At 51.7% G+C, this 21,465-nt stretch overlaps 1 protein-coding gene across 5 annotated transcripts in view; it reads right to left on the bottom strand.

Moving 5' to 3' along the window:
• The window catches only part of SNX29 (sorting nexin 29), a 441,832-nt gene that overhangs the window by 317,933 nt on the left and 102,434 nt on the right, over positions 1-21,465 (bottom strand). For all 5 annotated transcript variants that reach the window (XM_036226319.1, XM_036226320.1, XM_036226321.1 and 2 more), the window contains exons 12-13: positions 9,865-9,928; positions 7,596-7,724 (exon numbers count right to left, since the gene is read on the bottom strand). In XM_036226319.1, coding sequence (XP_036082212.1) covers positions 7,596-7,724; positions 9,865-9,928 — 193 coding nt within the window. The remainder of the gene's footprint in view (positions 1-7,595; positions 7,725-9,864; positions 9,929-21,465) is intronic.

The raw sequence follows: 21,465 nt of genomic DNA, 5'->3' as shown, positions 1-21,465 counted from the left end.
GTCGTCAGTGAGGATAAGTCAGCCACCTCCTGGCTCCAGGCGGCATGTGACCCAGCCGGGACAGCAAGAACAACACATCCCGCCGGGGACCGACAGGGAGGCCCAGGACTTCCTCCAGAGCTCTCGGGAAGAGGCGCTCCCTGTGGGGCTTGCCAAGCTGATGGGGTTTATGCCTGGTGCTGCTGGGGGCTCTAAGGTCACCACAGGAGAAGAGCAACCAAGGGACAGAGAGGGGAGACGTGGAAAGACACGGGTCCTGTCTGACACCCTCCCCCACGCCCTGGATCCAGCTGGTCTTTTAAGTTACACAAGCCAAATCAACTGCGCTTTACTATAAGCCAATTCCAGTGGGTTTCTGTCACTTGCTACTAATAGTTCTCGACACCTATCTACACTAAGTGGTAAGATTTCAATGGATGGCTGACAGATTTCCAGAAAGCCCCGATTCCCAAAAAATGACCAGAACATTACCTTCAGGCAGATGACAACCATCGGCAGGTCCGAAGGTAAGCTCGGTGTGACTACACGGTGCTAAGGGGAGGTGCAAAGAGAAGAGCCATCGAGGGGTTGAAAAAGCTAACATTCCTCGATGAGGCCGAGGCCAAGCAACAGTGTGACTGGTCCTGTGGCCCATCTGCTCCCCATTTAACCAACATTACAGCTCAACATCTGTGCGTCAGGCATCGTGCTAGTTACCAGGGAAACAAGGTCAGTGCAAAAGCATGGTCGCTGCCCTCACGGAGCGTCGTCTGAAAGGAAAGAGGATACTGACTTACGACTGCCAGTACTACTACTGGAGGGACCCTGGTTCCCATGGGAGGGCAGCACGGAGGAACCTGGCCCCGGCAATGCTCAGGCGAGAGGTCGGTGGCAAAGCCTTCCATATCAATGAGTGCTCCTGATGAAACGAAACACAGGCATAAATAGCAACGGGGACTGACGGACCCACGTAAGTGGAAAAGCAGGCTTCAAGGGCAGGTGGATCAGCGGCCCAGTGATGTGATGAGACTCAGTGGCCTCTCCTCTCCTCTCCTCTCCGATGCAAGCTGCAGCGTAAGCCTCATCCTAACACTTTCTCCCTCATGGTGGTAAAATGGCTAATGCAGCTCCAGCCTTCACACCATCATGCACATGGTCCAGAGGGAGCCACCCCCACCACCCATGACCGACCAAGGGATCATCTCCCCGCAAAGTCACAGCAGACCTCCAAGCACGTCCTCGTGGCCAGATCAGATCCCATGCCTACTTCCCAGTCCAATCACCACACCTGGCTGGGTCAAACCTGGTTACCTGACCCAGTCACCGTGGGAAGGAGAGAGAAGCATCTGGACCAGGTCAGACAAATCAGGGCTGAACCTCAGAGCCTGGGAGAGTCCGACCCCCACCACCAACCAAGAAAAAAACAAAATCAAGACGTGGCTGCTCCCCCAGTGTGGGAGAAATGGAGAGGAGCTTTCAGGGAGACCATACGGTGTCCACGGCAGCAATTCTAGTGAGGGAACCCCAATATTTCTCCCCGGCTCTCAATCCGTAAACGTGGGCTGCAGGAATTAGACAATACAGCAAATGTTAATTTTTTGAAAGCTGCAAAGACAAACACTGGGTCTTATTTCTGGTCTCTACCAAACCGGAGAGCAGTTTTTGTTTTACAGAATGGCTTTGAGATATTCTTCCAGATCACATTTCTTTTACCAGACAGAACCGAACAATGAGGACGTCACGAAAGAACGCCAAATGCTCCCTCTTTCAGCCTCATGTGCAACACTGCCATCTTGGCTTTGGGCCTTTCTCCAGCAGCTTCCACCGCTCCGCCAGCGCTGACCTGGGGACGGTAACGTCTTGGTGTGCCTGCCACCACGTGCCCGCCCCATGTCCACGGCAGATGCTGCTCATCGACACCAGTGCTCCTTCCGGCTGAGCCCAGGGGAAACCCCGGAATCCTTCTCAACCCAGAACCCCAAGCAGCCATGTCCAGAGGTGGCACGGGAGGAAACCTTGTGGCCTTCCCTACTAGAGCGGGTATTATAAGCGGGAAGCTGGCCATGGAAAGGCCCAAACTCTTGGTTCCAAAGGCCGTCCCTAACCCAGGACAGGCTCGGATTTCAAGCCAGTGTCTCCCTTGTTCAACTTTTTCAACTTTGACCATCAGCCTCTTGTGATAAAAAACACAATCGATGTCTTTAGATAGACACTGAAGAGATTTACTGGTCTTTTTCACAAAAGGCATAGCCTTCATATTTCTCCAATAAATTTTTTTTAAAAGGCAGAGACTGAGCCTTAGAGGAGACACTGAGATTTAAAGCCTTCATAGAAAGCCAATAAAGGTCCCCCGAGGGGCTGGATGGCCTGGTGTGAGTGGGGCTCTCGAGACTCCTTCCCTTATGATGGTGCGACACTGTTCTGCCTCACGCTAGGGCACTGAGACAGCAGGTCACTGCTCGGCAGCCCATTAGGGACAAATAAACAAAGGGACACACGCTGGGCAGGCGGGGCTGGAAAAACTACAGGAGGAACTGAAGGTAAAATGGAGGTCGGTGGAGAAAGGCTCCAAGATGCTCGCCGCAGGGGGAGCTGGGACAAGGGAGGAGCCCCAGACCTGGCCTCGCCTCAGCACCCCTAGCCACTCACAGACAAAGTGCCCGCTAAGAGGAGACAGCGGGGAACGTCCCGAGTGTTACGATGGGCCTGGACCTGCGCCGACTGCCTTAGGCGCATTACGCATGGACTCCCCGCCATCCTAGGAGGAAACGCATGGACGTGATTCATCTGCCCATTGCCTGCCCCGGCATCCGTCATGGCCTCTGCCCACTCCTGGCCACAACACGCCCAACGAAGCATCTTCCTAAAATGTTACATGTGGACATCGGGAGAAAGAGTCTCTTCTTTGGCTCCTGCACAAGGCTTGGTGCTACCAAAAGCCATCCCTGAGGCTGTGTGCAGAGGCCCACCCTCAGAAGGATGCTAACACAGAGGACACAGAGCCAACAGGGGGGAAAGGGTGCTGACCTCACCAGAGCACCCAGTCCAGCGATGCCTAAAGAAAGTGACGAGTTAGTTACAGCAAAACAAAACTCACCTGCTGACCCCAGCTCATCTGCTTTGGGTCTCTACTGCCAAAAGCATATTAATATTAGTTAAGATTATTATGCCCCTTTTTACAGACCAGGAAACTGAGATCTGAGAAGTTACTAAGTGGCAGCGTCGAGACCAGAGTCACCATGCTGCTTGCCTAGACGAGGACTAGCCACAGCCCTTCTGAGCCAGCAGTGACCATGACACAGCCACCCAGCATCCTGCTTACCATCACCTCACCTGATATCACAAGATTAGGTTACAAAATCAGGGGAGGTGGGCAGGGGGGCGCTCCATGCCACCCACCTCCTTTTAATTTTTAGATAGATGAAGAACCGGAGGCCCAGAAAGATAAAGAGCATGGCTCCAGTCACATCTAACATACGCCTGTTAGGGAGCAGAGCCCCCACTGGAAGGCATAGCCGTGACAAAGGAGTAAGGCTCGTGCCAACACGAGAGACGGGGAGAAAAGGCCTTGAGTGGGGCCCTGTGAAACGATCCAGCAGGTGCTTCTCGAGACACCATCTTCACCGCCTTGGAGAACCACAACCAACCGGAACTCTCTTCAGGAACGTGGCGGGCTGACTGTTGACAGAGCACAGAGACAACTCGCTCTGACCCTCTAATACCCGGACTAGGAAGCTGGTTGGTCAGGACGCAAGACTGTAGCTGGGAGAAGATCAGCCACAAACTGGTTCAAGCGCCAAAATAAATGCATTGGCTCACACAACGGAAAAGTCCTGAGGAAAATGAGCTACAGGGAAGACCGGATCCAGGAGCTCAGATGTGGCACCAGGACTGCGGGCTCCTCTCCCCCTCCACTTCCCACTGTGCTGTCGCCAAGCAGGGCCTTCACACACCGGAGCAAAGACAGGTGCCGGCAGCTCCTGGCTGACATCCCATCCTCTCGAGAATGCTAGAATCGGCTCTTATCAGATCGGCTGGGCCACATGCCCTTCGGTCACCCAGACGCGGTTCCCAGGGGCTGGAACGAGCTGACTGTCCAGCCTCTGCTCTGGAGCGCAGGGCGGGCAGCTGAAGGGCCATCATGCCAAGCCACGTAGATAGGATGTATAGGAAGCAGAGCCCACAGAGTAAAGCTGGGAAACAGAAACTGGGGGGCGGGGAGAGCCCGGCAGGCAGTCTCTGAGACGGCCCCAAGGATCCCTGCCCCTTGATGTGCACACGCATGAGTACACCCCTCCCACAGTGAACCAGGGTTGACCTGTGTGCCAACGGAATATAGCAGAAGTGATAGCATCTCATTTCCAAGATTAAGTGACAAAAGGCGCAATGGCCTACACATTGGGTGTGTTCTCTTGCTCTAAGGTTATCTGTTCTAGCAAGCCAGAGGCTATGTTGTGAGCAGCCCCTTGGAGAGGCCCATGTGGCAAGGAACTGAAGCCTCCTGCCGACAGCCACATAAATGAGCTTGAAAGTGGCCCCTCCGGCCCCAGCCGGGCCTTGAGATGGCCAGCTCCGGCCAACAGCTTGTCTGCAACCGTATGAGAAACTCAGAGACAGAACCTCCTAACTGAGCCATTCCCAGATTCCTAACTCACAGGAATTGTAGAGGATCATAACATTTGTTGTTTTAACCTGCCAAGTTTGGAGGTAATTTGTTCCACAGCGAGAGATAACGAGCACCAGGAACAGAAACGAAAAATGTCTCAATAACCCAGCAAACCAGTCACTTGCTTCTCTCGTGTCGATGTGTGTCTTCCTATGAGCACCTGTCTTCATAGCTTGAGTTTTCTTCATTCACTGGGAAATGAATTAACGATAGCACGAAAGGAAAACCATTCATTTTGAGCGAAAAGAAATGTGAAATAAAATGCTGAATTTGTTCAGGGACGTCTCAATTTTACAATGAGCATATACTCATATACTCAGAACCAGCAAAACACTCATATACACGAACACTCTTAGAATGCTTATAGCAAAAGCAATTTCACTTTTTTGAGTCTGAAATGGCCTAGCACTTAATTCTTTCTGCACCATTACAGTTAAAATATAACTTTTGATTAGATGAGGTTTCTTAGTAATATAATTATTATACTAAAGAAAAATGATGATGATAGTTAACACTTACTGAGCATTTATGAAGCACATTTATTGAGCCGACATATGGTCTCTCGTTTTATCACGAAACCCTATGAAGTAGAGCTTTCCTAGCCTCATTTTATAACTAAGGAAACAGAGAGATTAACTTGCTCAAGATCATACAACTAATAAGCAGTAGAGCCATCGTCAGACCCGCACAGCCCGATGCCAGGATTCGTGCCACCGACCACCAGGCTAAACCACCTGCATTATGATACCTGCCACCTGCACGCACATGGACCTGAGAACAGGGTGGCTCCAATGCACACACACTGGCCTGGCCTCCGGCCCCGCTATCCTGCCCCTGCCCCACAGCTCACAAGCACCAGCTGACCACGAAGGTCCACCACCTGATGACATTGACGGCGGCTCCTTCTGCAGCAAGAAGAGAGTTCTGACAGCGGCAGGGGCGACTCTGTGTGGAACATGTCGGCAGTTGAGTTTTTCAAAGTTGACATGCCCTACCTCTCCATTTGGCCTCTTGTTTTTTCCTGAAGTATTTATCTGTTTCACAGATGTTCCTTCTACCTGCAAACTGCAAACTCAGGCACCTTAAACTCTTAGCTACCCGCTGTTTAAACAGGGAGGCTTCCGAGTAAAAAACTGCTTGGCTAAATTGGTTTTCTATCCCACTCTCCCAAGAATTATCACATACTAAACTACACTTACTGTAAAATATACTGCCAAGAGCTCGCTCATATCCAGTGCCTTATGTATTTCCACATATATTCCTCCTCATTCATCCTCTCAGATGGATAAGATTAGCCTCTCCGCTTTAGAAACGAGGACATGCACACTTGCAGAAGTTAAACAATTCGCCCAGAAAGACAGTCTTCAAGCAATGAAGGAGGGACTCGCGGCTAAGCTGACTCCTAGCACAACCCAAAACAACAGGCAGTGCGATCTGCCTGACTTCAGCCTTCAGTGTGATCGAACCCCGTTACACACAGAGCTCTAGCACGGCCAGGTACCACGGTGGTCCAGCTGATGAAATGCCAGATCGGACCCCGATTACCATACTTCTAGTCATTTAACTGGCTCTGATGTTCTTGAGATGTCATTTTAAAATGGATCGCAGTGCCAACTTTCAATTAAATACACATAACAATTACATTAGTGCCGCTCACGTCACCTCACAGCACACGGATGACAAACACTGCTGCTATAAGATTTTTAACTCCGGACTCCCCTGCGCATCTGCGAGACATGTGTATCTCCTGGTCTTGTTTTAAAGTGTTTTAAAAAACCAATAAACTGCCTAGCTCACCTAAAATGGGGTGGGGGGGGGGAGACTAAACTCAAATGGCCAGGAACTGGAAATGGTTACTTTAATACAGTACGTTAACTCAATGAAATGCCTCACCCAGGCACAGAGAAACGGTTAACGTGAAGCTTACGCAGTGGAGGGGGCAGACTAAGAAATGACAGGCTACAGAGAGTAAGTATGGTACATAAAAATACGTTTGCATGTGAAGAAATTCAGTAAAAACGCACGTTTTTTATGGGAGTTGGGATGGGGGGGGTTCACTTTATAATTTTCTTTATCAAGATACAAACAAAGCCACAGAAAAAGAAATAAAATGGCTCTTAAATAAAAACAGGCTCAACTATACTCTTGCGAAGGAAAATGCGAGTGAAAAACCTCCGGCCAGTGCCGTCTTCCACCTGTGATGTTAGCAAAGGCCCAGGAGTCGGAGCCAACCCCCGTGGGCACTGCCGTGTCGTCAAGGACATCCCTCCACCCCGTTGGGGACCGTTCGATGGCTCCGCCTCCGTGGAGGGTAAGCTGATGACCTCTAGCCAGCCGAAAAAAAGCACGGCATTTTGACCCTGCAATTCTACTTTCAGAAATTTTTCCAACAAATACAGCCATGTAGGAACAAAATGCAAAGGTTATTCGCGGTGGCATCGTTAGAAGGATCAGAGACTAGAAGCCACCTCAACACCTGGCTGCTGGCGCTCTGGTCAACAGGTCCATTTCTGGTGCTGCCGGGCAAAAAGGTATCGTGGTATTAAAGATGGCAGCCCCGTGGATACCAGAACACCTCCCGCAACGTAAAGTCAGAGGTGCAGAGGCTATGCCAGCACTGCGCATTAAGGAAGAAAAGGAGGAAGGAAAGGGGAGGACGATGAAAAGAAAATATGGCACCCAGATCTGCTGTGTCTGCACGAGCACCCCTGGGACCGGTAACAGGGCCACCTCCAGGCAAACTGGGTGGCTGGGGGTCGTACCTGCTGAACCATGTGCACGCAAGTCATTCAGTATCAATCCAACAAAATAAATTAAAATGTCAAATGCCTAAGTTTTACGTCCATTGGTCACTATCTTTTTTTTTTTTTTAATTAAGAAGCACTGGTGAAAGGTGTGCTTGAGTTTTAAAGCCCCCCCACGCCACCTCGACCCCTCCGCCCTCCCCTACCTCGCCAAGGCCTGGATCTTCATGACGTGCCGCTCCTCCTGCTCAGCCAGCTTCCTTTTCAAGGCGTCCACCTCTTGCCGGAGGGCAGCCGAGTGCTCCATCTCCCCATCCAGCAGGTTCCGCAGTGACCTGGGAAGAGGGGCCGCGTGGGTTCAGGTGCTGTGTCCAGGGAGCCCAGAACTCGGCTATTTACCTAACTCAAGTCCCAAGTCATCGTTTTCCACAAGGCTCTGCATAAACCATAATTCAAGTCTATCTCATAGAAAGTGATTTAAGGAAATACCCAACTCTGCTCAGGACCTCAGAGTTAACAATTAGGATGAGCCCCAGGGGCACCATCTGCAGCCCGGGCTGTGTCCCTCGTGGGCTGTCGCCCACGGGCAGCTTCGATCGAGGGAAAACGATGAGTTGAGTGCATCCCAGGCCAGGCCCCTTACAGACATCCCACTCAAAGGTGCGGCATAGTAAACTGTGACCATTTTGTCACCGCTGCACTGGAGAAGAGATTTAACAAAGGAAGGATGACAGGAGAGGCCGAAAGAATAATCGGAGCCATAAAAGCAGAATATAGGCTCAGATGCTCTGACAGTTATCTACTCCCACTTTCACTTCTACCCACAAAACACACTTTAACCCTGCTCGGCTGCCATCTCCAGGTTAAACAAGCATGTATACCGTTTTATAGAGCCATATAGTTTGAGGCTGCATGTATCACGTTTTATGTGATGTATGGAGTTTGTTAACCCCCTAAAACACGTCCGCCTGCGTATCTGTCATCCTTGGTTTTAATAGCGGAGAAGACAGCTCTTCCAGAAATAACCTCAAGTTACCACGTAGAAATGAGCCGAGCATGGTTCTGCTGACCACTTACTTTGCTGGACCTTGAGTGGCTATTTCTAGAAAACATTTACTGACTTCAGTGTGTCTACCTCCCAAATCTAGGGGATATTTGTCATGTGACATCGAAACATAAGCAAAAATGTCTGACCTCCCCACCCCCACTGTTCACCAAGCTTTTCCAAGACCTGTGCCCCGTGAGAGTTTTGAGAAAACTCCCCTCTTAGGGCCTAGGACACTCACGCAAACAAGGTGATTTTTTTCTTCCTCTGGGAAGAAGAAAGTGACGGTGACTACTGTTCTCACAAGGTAAGACAAAACTCATGAGTTCTTCCAAAACACTAGCTCCCGCCGAAGCGAGGAAAAGGACCCCTGCAGAGTCTATATGCCCCTTGTTAAAAGTTTTAGTTGGAAAACTGTACTGTCTAAAGATTCTGTTTTTAAAAATCCCCTTATTTTAGAAATCATGCTTGTTTGCTTTGATATGTTTCCGTAAAGGATGAGGGAGAAGCTTGTCAAGGAGGGCCCGAAATAAGGTTTAAAAAGGATCATGATTCCATGTCATCATGGATGCTTCATTCCCCCTCTAAGTAAACACACACTCACACGTACGTACACACACACACACACACACACACACAGGTACACACATACTACCTCTAACCCCCAGGGAAGCAGCCTAATAGTGTTCACTGAAGTTCAGCAGATACTACAGGCAAATCCCTCCGCTGACCGCCCTGTAGCCAAGACTAGACAAGGTCCTGGCAGTTGAGAAGCCCCTGTCAGGCAGCCAGATGGTAGCGACACAGCTGACCCCTGCCTAGTATCTAGCTTGGGTTTCAACGGGGAATAAAAGATAAAACGCTTTGTCCTCAACTGAGCTGTTAAGGAAGTCCAAAGAATTCAAATACAATCTTGCCCCAAGCATCCCTTATTTGAGGAGACTCTAAGACAAGTGTTCGGGTGCCTGGAACATGGCTGGCAGGTCCTTAATTAAAGGTTACCCAAAAGTGACCCGCTTTACCGGGTCGGAGCGTGATACTAAAGGGGATGGGATTTCCTCCTACGTGATCGAAACGTTTTAAAACTGTGGTGATGGCTGCACAGAGCTGCGAACAGACAAAATGCCACAGAACTGTAGAGTTTAAATGGGTGAGTTGTATGGCATGTGAATAATATCTTAATAAAAGCTGTTTTAAACTTTTTTAGTTCGTTTTAAATTGGTACCACGATTGTAAGGTTTTCATCCCTTGCTAGCACTCAGGCTATAACACACAGACACTAAAGTTGTACTTTCCAGGCAAAAAGCAAGAAACCATTGGTTGCAATTTTGCCAACAAAGCAAAATTTCCTCCATCTGTGTTATTTTTTCCATCTCAGAGGTGGAATGACGAAGGCAGAGCCTCTGCCTCAGGCCTGAGGATCTCGGTACCTGTTCTCTTCCTCCAGCTCCTCTTTCCTATTCATCATGGCCACGATGGCTTGTCGCAGTTCATCTAAGGGAAGAAAGCGAAGTCAAAATTAATCAGCAGGTCAGTCGCGCCTGTTACCCCATGCTCTCACCGATCTCAATTATGCACTATTTTGGGTGACTTGTCTAGACAACTTCCCTTTCCCTTTCAAAAATAATCCCTACACAGTCTCCGTTATCCACTGGGCTCACATGATCACACAAAATGGAAAGGTGGGGCAGATGGGAACAAATGCAGAGGTGTTTCCTTGGTGAACACACTCAGCCGCTCTGGAATACGGCTTGCAATTTCTAAGTGTGTTTCTAAGTCTCTGCTACTGGACAACATCTGTTTTGAACAATGACACATTCCCAGTTACAGCTGTTTATCACCAGATCAGACAGAAGCAGATCGAGTCACATTTGCATCCCCACTGACACAGAAATGCGTACTCAGGTTTAGAAGCTATCTGGTTTTCCTTCGCCGACTTCCATAGTCGGCATACAGGCGACACTGTGAGCGGGGAGGGGTCCCCTCTCCGACACAGTCCACAGCTGCTATCAGGAGCCTCTCTTCCATATACCCTTTGTGTAGGAAAGCATTCATTGACAGGAAGCCACGCCTTTAAATTAGACAAGCACACAAGTTCCCTACTACGCCAAACAACCGCCGTCACTGTCCACCATGTATTAAGAACACTGTTTACCGTATCGCTCAGATCTCAGGGCCTGAACTTCTGAGTTTCTCCCGGAGAGCCAGTTTTGCTTTGGGTTGTTCTCCCTGCCCCCAAAGAACCCTATGAACTGTGTTTCCCTCTTGGGATTGGCTGCTAGGAAGTTCACAGCCAAAATTGCACATCTAGTGCCTGTACGTGGCCATGTGGCAACCTGGACGTGCCCTAACCTCACCTCGGATCTCCAACCAGTCTCTCCACCTGTGCCAGTTTACCTATAACTGGTCTCGCTTTATTTATTTATTTTTGTATCTGTTTTAATGGGCTGTTTCAGATCCTCTTTCGGAAGGAAGGACGGTCTGTTGGTTCCTTCCTTGCAGCGAACATCTGAATGCTTACACTTGTCAAGCTCTGTTCAAAGCCCTCACAGGCACTATCTCAATTAATCCTTCATACGCACCTAACAAACACGTGCCACCGTCCCATTCTATGAGGCTATAAATTACTGCAAAGAGGAGGAAATGGCGGAGGAAGACACTAGAGAAGCAGGTGGGGCTCTGCCCCTTACACTCGGCTGCAGGGAGAAAGGCCCGTCAGAGACCCTGAGGAAGAAATGGGGTCATAAGACCAACGTGGTCCTCAGATGGCAGTGGAGGAAGCGAAAGCCCGCAGCCCGGGTCTCACGGGGAAGAAAGGAAACGAATTATGGGGGCTCCTCCCCAACCTCCAGGAGAGGTCCCTCTGTTCAGACGAGGTGGGACAAAAAACAGACCCTCCGCTGTCTTTTCTAGCCCAGAGCAGCCACATCTGTGTGGTGAGGACGTGACTGAGGTCTGCGCCCTGGCTTCCCCGCTGCAGAAATGGGGCCTCCTCCGGTGCCTGCGAGGGGGTCTGTTACTCAGGCATGTCCTGAGGATGTCGCCAAGGCATCACCAAGAAGAACCAAGATCGATGGGTCAGCACGCATTCGTCGAGCACCTAAAGGCATGGGCACTGTCCTTGGCACTGTGGGCGAAGAGTGAATAAAACAGACCAAAGTCCCTGCCTGCAAGAGGCCTTCTCCCTAGCAGGGGGACAATCAAACGAATGAGCACGTCGCACGCAGGGTAATGAGAGGGCCCGGGGGAAAACGACGGCGACGTGACTGACGGCGGGAGCGGGGCCGTTTCCCACGGGTGCTCGGGGAAGGCCTCTCCGGGGAGGCGACGCGCGGGCGAGGCCTGACGGAGAGAGGCCGCCGGCCCGCTGCCCTGTGGAGGGCACACTGGACACGGCAAGCGGCACACGCGAAGGCCCTGCACGGGGGTGAGGAAGGCAGGGTGACAGGAAAAGGCGAGGGTGGCACGCCACGCGGGCGGAACCCGGCAGCCTCAGACCTCGCTGGGGAAAGGCCTGCGGCAGGGAGGCTGCGGCCGGGAAGCTGCCGATCTCAAGGCCTTGACCACAGCGCCAGCGGCCACCGCGTAAATGTGGCACGCATCGTCTCGTTGGCACTGCGGATCGGCTCTGCCGGAAGCCATCTTCAAATCCGTTTTACAGACTCAAAGAAACTAAATGCAAAGACAGAGCTGGAATTTGAATAGCAACCTGTCCAACTGCGAACCCTGCGCCCAAGCCCAGGCAACACGGTAACTGCCACCGCTCACACGCGGGGACGCGGAGCTACTGTTTGGCCGGCCCCTCGCAGTGACATCGATCCCCTGTGTGTGGATGAAGAACAGACCTGGGGAGGTCATTAAGTCAGTCGCACAACACACACCTTTACATGCCAGCGCCAGGATCGAAACCGAGACCCGTGGCTCCAAGCTGACGCTGCTGTAAAGACGCACAGCGGTGACTGAGGTGGGAGGGCTGGGGAGGCCGATGTCGTGTGTGTGCTCTGTCCACAACTACGGCCGCTGGACAGCACGGGCCCAGGTAACGGAGCCACATCAGCACACTGGGAGGCCCAGGTCCTGCCACGTGCTATACGTGACCCTTTCGACGTTTCTCGACGTTTGAAATTTTTCATCAGAAAACATAGGTAGAAAAAGCATTTCCAGAAAAGATCATAAGATTAGGAAGGTGGGGGAGAGGGCGGGACTGAGAAGGAAGGCGGGTTAGGCCATGGCAGAGTTAACCGGCCTAGAGATACAGAAAGGGGCCCAGCTGCTGCCCCGAAGCCCCAGGGAAAAGCGAGCTGGCATGTGACGCAGAGAGCCACAGAGAGTGGGCGGCCGGCCCGGACCACGCTCTGCCTGGGGTTACGATGGCCCCGAGCTCACACATTTGTTCATTCATCAGTAAACATCTATTGAGCACCTACTGGGTACAAGATACCTTCCCAAGGAGAGAGCCGGGCCCCCAACTTACCTAAGGAAGGAATGTCCTTGAAGAAGGATTTCTTGATGGACAACAATAAGTAATACACGTTCACACACGTCTACGATGAAACAGAGTCTATGTGACTCTGCATTCTGAATTTGACCAGGTAACTGAGGCTCTGGCTCAAGGCCTCAGACCACTGCCTCGGCCTCTCCGAGCCTTTCTTTCCAGCACAAGGAGCGAACAGGACCCAGCTTCCCGCCCCCCGGGGGCGCTGTGAGGCTCAGAGGACAGATGAGACGAGACAGTGCTATGCTCAGGCACTGCCTCTCCTGGACTGCAGCAGGCAGCATTCATCATTTAGAACTCATGCTAATGCTAAAGTTTAAAAAAAAAATTTTAACTGAAAATGCTGATTAATCCATAAAAAACAAAAATAAAAAAAACGACAGTAACTTATTCCTATGACACCATAGCCATGGGGGGCGGGGGCGGGGGGAGATCAGGCGCAGCATAATATACCCCTGAAGACGGGAAGACGGCAGGGCGCTATCTCGCCGGCTTCGTCTCCAGAACCCCGAGCGGGCGGCTGCCAGCGCGCGCTGTGGCACGCACACACTTGGGGAGCTGCCTCTGTACCCTGAGGCCTGCGTGAATTCTGGATTTCCTGCCGTGGCCTCCTCTCCCACTGGGGTTCTCAACTGGCCCAAACTCCACAGGGGAGCAAAGGAATAGGATATTCATAATTGAGATCCGAGGCTGGAAGAGGTGAAACCTTTTTTTTTTTTTTTAAGATATTTTTTGGAGCAGTTTTAGGTTCACAGCACAACTGCAAGGAAAGTACAGAGATCTCCCGCCCACCCGCTGCTCCCCGCCGCATGCGCAGCCCCCCCCATCACCAACACCCCGCAGCGGAGCGGCACCCTGTTACAAACGAGCCCACGCGGGGGGCGCACCGCGGTCTCATCGTGGTCTCCCAACGGCTCCATCGGCATCCGCTCTTGGGCTGGGCATTCTGTGAGTCTGGCCAAGTGGACGTGGACATGTACCCGCCATGAGAGCGTCACACGGAACAGCTTCACAGCCATAAAAATCCCGTGCTCTGCCAAGTCATCCTCTCCTCCCGCCAACCCCCGGGGGAATCTCTTAGTCAGAGACCACACTCCACTCACCACGCTTCTGTTCGGTGGTGGCACATCACACGCACGTCTGACTTACGCCAGTGAACCGCTCACACTAGGTCCAAGCAGGACGAGAGCTCGGCAGGGCACACGGCACGGGCACCCCCACAACCCGTGCGTTCAGCACGGGGCACCCCGGACTGCGCAGGACAGGAGCGGTCCCTCCGCTCTGCCGAGCCTCTCCCGGGGGGAGCAGCCTGCCTCTGCAAACGCGATCCTTATGCTGAGATGTTTGCTCCATGCCACCTCCTAGAGACACTGGGGCACCACCGACCCTTTACCTGGCCTCAGAGGTAGAGACAGCAAACTGTCAGGACCCAGGTCCAAATCCTGACTCTGCACCTGGGTCACTCTGGGCAAGTTACCCACCCTCTGTGAGCAGCACCAAGGCCCATATCTATACAATGGGATCTTAAGAGTCAGTATCTCATACAAGCGTTGCAAGGACTCAGTAAGGTCCATGTCAGTGAGGTGCTTAGAACAATGCCCAGCACACAGAAAGCATTCAGCGAATGTTACCGATCCCTGGAATCGGTGCCTTTCTCCACGTGGCGGGGATGGAAAGACAGGGGAAAGGTAGTAATGACCGCCCAAGTACAGACTGTTTCAGTTGAGCCCTTCTCAGGAGTTAGGAGAGTTACTGAGCTCCTGTGCACCTTGACCTTGGGAAATAAAAAGAATTCTTTAAAGTGGTCTATACCCTAAATCAGCAGACTGGATAATGGCATGTTCGGAAGAGTCGAACAGCCTTTATCATCATTGGCGACGTGGGAAAGCAGACCAGGGAGTGAGATCACCTGGAGGAGACTGAGCAAGGGTCTGGGTTCCAGGCTTTTCGGCATAGCATGAGGGGACCCCGAATACTGCCACTCAGACCTTGCAACTGAAAATTATATATTCCATGGGGGAAAGAAAATTTGGAGGAAGAATTGCTTCCCAGATAGTCCCAGAAAACATAAGAATGCTCTTCTGGCAAAAAAACAGCCACAGTCACTGTGATGAGAGCTCCTGGCCACCAGCTCTCCTTGAAGGGGACCTGAGCCACACTGCGCAGAAGCCGCAGGAACAGTGGATGACCAGCGCTGACCCAACCCACGCCGTCGTGCTGGCAGAGCCCCTCCCTTCCACGCGGGGCACATCCAGCTTCATGGACCACGCCCCTGTACTGGCATCAACATCAAAATGCCTGAGGACAAGGACACAAGTAAAGCCGTATTCCCCTACTGGGAACCCGGGGAGAAAAGCCATCAGGAGAGAAGGCCGCCGGACTGTCCCTTCGGCATTCCCTATGCTGCCATCACAGACGTTCATGGAAATGGCCCTAGAGCTAGTATCTCCGCCCGCCCCCCAAACGCTCTTTCACTTTAAATGCATTCACTTCGCAGACTTTTCTTGGGCAGTAAATCCAGTACGTGTGCAACATTTGGGCTGATTTCCATAGATCACATAAATATTATATTTTTCCAAGCACCAGTGACACACACTGGCAGAGGCGCTGCCGAACTTGTAATTTTCTCTCCTCTCCCCAGCGCTGCGCGTCCCATTATTTGTTTGGTCTATCATTGTGATTTCCTTCCTCTTTATTACCTGCCACAGCACACGTTACAAGTGACAGCAGAGCAGGGCTTCTGCACTGCAGCTCTGCAGAGCCTGGCTGAGCTGGGTCGCCCCCTCCTCAGACTGAAAGGCAAAGGACCACCCATCTCAAAACCGGTTGTTGGCTTGGCTTCAGAGAACCAAACAGCCAGTCAAGTCCACAGGAGGATGTTACCTTTAACTGCAAGCAGTCGATCTGGGATAAAGGGCAGCATTCCGAATCACCGTGGAAAAGATGGATTTGTCCACAAATGTTGCCAGGGCAAAGGATCATTTTGGGAATGAGAAACAAGACAAATCTCTGCTTCTGCTATATATCAAAATAAATTTCAGACCATTTAAATATGTGAAATGCAGCAATAAAAGCTCTATAAATATGTAAACAAACATCTTGCAGCATCAGGAGTCTTTCTTAACGTGAAAGCAAAGAACAACTCCATTAAGGAGATGAGTTTTGATTTTTTTTTTTTTTTAGCTTCTGCACATGAAGGTCCAATCCAACATCAAGGCAGCAGACGGGCAGCGCAGCAAGAACGCAGGTTTTAAATCAAATCCCAGATCCTCCCTCTCACCTCTGCGACCCTGGGCAAACGACCACCTCTTTACCTCTCAGTACCCTCGGCTAGAAAAACGATGCTAATATTGCTGACTTCATAGGACAGGGCAGCGATTGGTGACAGTATTACGGCCACATTCATCCGTTTTTGCACTGTCTACGGCTACTCCCATGCTACAATGGCAGAACTGAGTTGTGACAGAGACCAAGGGGCCTGCACTGCCTAAAATATTTGCCATATGGCCCTTCCCAGAAAGGGGTTACTGACCCCTGTCCAAAAGTTTGCCAACCCATCTCGGAACATCCAGAAGCTCCCCTCCACTCCCCCACCACCAGCCCTCTTGGGTTCAGGGCTGAAGGTGGCTCTCTGTGGGGAGGCATGTGGCCTGCCAGACACTGGTGCCAATCGGCAGGGCCACAGGCGAGACACCAGCAAGAGCCTACGGACCAGCCATTCACAGATGCAAAACAGCCGCTGAGCAGCTGCTGCCGCAGAAACCATATCCCTTACCACGTCTTCAAAGATGCCCTCAGCCCTGCCTCTTGTCCCTCTGGCTGTCCCTGCTCAGCCTTCTGCCCTAGATCATCTTCTTCCAGCCTCTCTGGTCCCCCGAGGTGGCTGAAGCTACACCCGGGGCTCAACCACCGCCTCCACCCGCCCGCAGCCCACACGCACCACAGCCGCGGCTCGGGCCTCGGCCTGTCTCCTCAGCTCCCCCCTGCTTCGCCTCCTACGGCATCGAACCCGCTCCCCTTCTCTCTGTTCCCAGGACCCGGAAGGCCTGGCTGCCTCCCCAGCTTGTAGCCTCCCTTAAGTTTCAGCTCAGAATCGCCTCTCCTGTGACGCCTGCGCCTGCTGGCTGTGGCAGGTGCACGAGGCAGCAGGCCTGTCCTGTCTCATTCACGTCCCTTCTCTGCCCCCAGAGGCCTCCAGTTCCCACCCATCCGAAGCTGCCGCTGGTGGGACCTAGGGAGGCTGAGCCGATCACACCGAATCTTCCAGAAGTTTGGCATGGGCCAAGCCTCTGCCTAGAGATGACGGGGGATGGGACGATGCAGCTCATCCAAGGGTAAACAGTTCAAGCTGCTCTAACGAAATCCCCCTGCTGAGAGCTGAGCCAGGGACAGTTTACCGGGGCTCTTTTGTCACCAGATGCAGTGTCCTGGCCAGGGACGAATGAGATGCAGGCACAGGGAAGGAGCCCACCAAAGAGAAAAGCCAGTAAACCCCTCAGGGCAAGCCCACCCAGTACGGAGAAAACGCTGAGCTCAGCAACGTGGCTGACATGTGACATGCCAAACGTGTGCCCTAGGGCCCTGTGGCCTGACGCTGTGGCGGTGCCACAGAGGAGCCCGGCCTCCGAAGAGAGCCTCGGGAAGCTCGCCATCGACTGACTTGGTCCCTTGCTGTGAGATGTAGCCAAGACAGCTCTCCAAGGGCAGCATGCAGAGACTGTGCGGCCGGGGGAATAAGCAGGCAGGACAGAGGCGTGGCCACCCAGGTCCCGCAGTACCCCCAGCCGGCACCCAGGCCCCTGGGAGCCCTACGACACTCTGCCCTTGTGCTCCTAACCTGAGCAGGTGCCATGTCCTCAAGCCGAACAAGCCAAGGAGAGGTCACTGGACCCGTCTTTCCCTGCCCAGCGTGTGCAAACCTCCATGACAGCGTTCAGTCCCCAGGCTGAAGCTGTTCATCTGCGGCTCTGGCTCCCAAAGCCCCCCGCCCCCCAAGCCTGCGAGTCCCAGAGAACAAGGGCCCCAGGGCCCGCCACAGCCCCAACCACAGTACATGGGACTAAAATGAGTCAAGGGCCAGATGAACAAGTGAATTCATGAACAACAGAATGACTAACGCCCACTGGGAAAATGTGGCCCTCATCTCTGGGAACTGAGCACAGATGGGCCGGGCAGAAATGTCAACTGCATTTAATGCTAAGTTCATGGCCCCAGCAGAGAGTGCTAACCATCGGGTTCACAGCTGCAGCTTCCTGCCTCAGTGACAGAGATGCGGACTCACACTGAGCTTTTCCCAACATGTGGCTCAGATAGCTACACATGGAAGGAAGGAGACAAATTCTTACCCGTCACTACCATAACTTAAAACTGGACAAGCCCACAGAACCATTCCCCTGCCTCCTCGGCACTGACCACCTGAACCCCCGATCTCAAGCAGGTCAGCAGCGCAGGGACCCAAACATAAACACAGGCATGCAGTGCAGGTAACCCTCACCCACCTCGCAATGATTATGGGCGTCAGAGGGTGCTGTATAAAGTGATGGTGAGGGAAAGGTTAGAGCCTTCCCACCTTCAGCCACTAAAGGCCTTCCGGTGGGGGAAATTATCTTAAGATAAACTGACCTTCAACTCCCTTTCCGAATTAAAGAGGGAGGCGACTCGATACATCTGGACTTGTGCGTGTGTGCACACACTCTGTCACATACGTAGATCTGTGTAATAATGCTTTGGCTTTATACATCTTTTTCCAAAGACCTCAAAAGAGTCTTTACAGACACTCCCCTGGGCCCATACTGTTATATTTAAAGAGAGCTCATGAGGGCACGTGCACAGAAAAAAAAATGTTTCTCGATATATACTTAACCTAGACCATCATTTTTCAAACTTAACATACTGCTTTTATTTTTTTTAATCTTTCCTACCTACCCAATCCCTTTCATCTCCCAGAGAAAGGATAAACTATATTGAGCTCCAAACGTAACTTTTAAAATCAATCTCGGGCCATTCTAGCTGTTTGTTCTGTTTCTCTCTCCTGCCCGCCCAGAGTTTTGACTTTGCAATTTGTTATGATGGGGGGCGCGGGGGGGGCACTACGAGACCCGTTCCCAGTGCTCCAGTGGCCAGCGGCTGTTTTCGGTACACCCAGGAAGGTGGAAGGCACCTTCAACACACAACCTCATTTAAAACTCACCAAGGATAACATCGCCGAGAAGCAAGGATCACTACACCCATAACGTGAACGGGGCAACAGGCCCAGGGGAGGGAAGTGCCTGCCCCAGGCCACACAGCCAGGAGAAGGCGGGCAGGGACCCACACCCACCAGGCTCCTTGGAAGCCTGGCCCCGACCGCACTGGCAGCACCAGGCCTAGCCACCCTCTCCCGAAGCACACGCCAGCTCCCGGTGCAAGGCCTCCAGCAACTCGGCCAACCTTTCTCTGTCCTCTTGGAAAATCAGCACTCTGGTTAAATCTGCCACCCCAGGTCCCCACCCTGGGCTTTAAAACTATTATTTCTACATAATCTGGAAAGGGAAAGAAAAAGCTTGAGAAACGCATGGGCACAGACTGAGAAATACAAGAAAATCACAAGGGACAGGAAAAAAATACCTTGTAATACCTTGATAAAGTTCTAGATCTTTATTAATGTTTCCATGTGTGTGATTTGGGTTCTCTTGCTTATTCATGCGCGCGCACACGCTCTCTCTCTCTCTCTCTCTCTCTCTCTCTCACACACACACACACACACACACACTCACACACAGTGTTTATAGTGACTTGTAGTACAAAACTTAAGTCAAGTGTCCCAAAGGCGAATGCAGACAGGGCCCCACAGGTAGTGACAGTGAACACGATAAAGTCTTCAGAGGGATGCGGGATGGTAGGAAGGGGGGACGACGTGTCCTGCTAGGGCAGCAGCCCCCGCCTCTGTCCACTGTCCCACTTGGGGGCAGCCTGGGCTGCCCTCAAATCTCATTTGTCAAGAGAAGCCAGAATCCACGTTTTTATACAAACCAATTTTAAAAGCTATTAACTAAGGTTTTTACCAGGCAGGCCCAAGCCCTGCCCTAAAGCTGGAGTTCCTGACCACCAATCAGCTTGGAAATGTCAAGATAAGTGGCACACACACGCACAGCAGTTTTTTTTTTAATCGGCTTTCTGTCCCACGTCAGAGAATGTAGACAGTACAGAGCCAGAAGGGGCCCGAGGAGATCACTAATGGAAGCAGAGACCTCCACGAGACAGAGAGAATGGCAGTGGCTGGACACCCCAGGGCGGCTCCCTGGAAACCCCAAAGTGATTAACTCAGGGACTGGAAAGGGCCCAAGCACCCTTCCCCACTCAGAAAGGCCTAGAAAAGCCAGCACCTGGGTACACGTGACACCGTCATTAGGTTAGCGGGAGTTAGTTAACTCATGGTGGGAAGAGGTTTCTTAATTACAGACATTTTCACATATTTCATATCTAGGAGTCTAAAATTAAAAAGAAAAAAGGCATCAACACATCATTTAGCTTTAAAGAGGTATCCGCCAAAAGAACTAAAAACAAAGTTTCGAAGGTCACTTCAAGGAGAATAGAACTAAGTGACTTATTTGGCCAACGAGAGGAGAGAAGGGTGGGGGAGGGGTATAATTGTGGTTTTTAAAAATAATATATTGAGGTAAAGTTTACGAAACATAAAATTAACCACTTTAGGGTGAAGAATTCAGTGCCATTTCGTACATTCACAATGTTGTGCCGCCACCACCTCCATCTAGTGCCACAAAAGGTCCACGTCACTGCACGGCACGACCCCCTTACCCACGGCGCAGTCCCTCCCACATCGCCCCTCCCCCTGGCAAACATTAATCTAGGCAACTTCCTAGTCCAGCTGGTCCACACGAACGGGTCCTACGATATGCCCCCTTTTGCGTCTGGCCGGCTTCTTTCCCTTAGCGTGATGATTGCAAGGTTAATCCACACCGGCGTATCAACACTTCATTTCTTACTACGGCTGAATAATATTCCGTTGTACGGGCAGACCTCAGGCTGCTCATCCATTCACCCTCTGACGGACATCTGGGTTGTTTCTATCTTTTGGCTTTTGCGACTCGTGCTGTCATGAATGTGTGTGTATGCATACTAGTTGAGTCTTTATTTTTAATTTTTGGGGGTATACATCTAGGAGTGGAATTGTGGGGTCACGTGGTAATTCGATTCACCTTTTGAAGAACTGTCAAACTATTTCCCACAGTGAGGAGGTGGAGTTGTTTAAAGTCACTACGTCTCAGAGAAGTTCGGAAATTTGTACAGTAGACAGATCTCCGTGTCCTCACCACCCAGCATGGTCGATTACTATTTTACCACATTCGCTTCAAACATCTTTTAACAACGAATCATCACAGATAGAGTTGAAAATAAATTCTGGAGAATGGGATGGGGGGGGCGGTGAGGGGAAAGGGGTGGAAGCCGGCTGCCCGCCTACGCGGGAGGCGACTGCAGGGTGCAGCACAGCGGTTTGGCATCGCACCCCACCCCCCACTCCCGCTCTCCCTGGCGG

The sequence above is a fragment of the Rousettus aegyptiacus genome, unplaced genomic scaffold (assembly GCF_014176215.1).
Source record: "Rousettus aegyptiacus isolate mRouAeg1 unplaced genomic scaffold, mRouAeg1.p scaffold_m13_p_8, whole genome shotgun sequence".
Classification (NCBI taxonomy): domain Eukaryota; kingdom Metazoa; phylum Chordata; class Mammalia; order Chiroptera; family Pteropodidae; genus Rousettus; species Rousettus aegyptiacus.
Note: the sequence above shows the minus strand (reverse complement) of the source record. Positions and strands in the feature narration are given on the sequence as shown.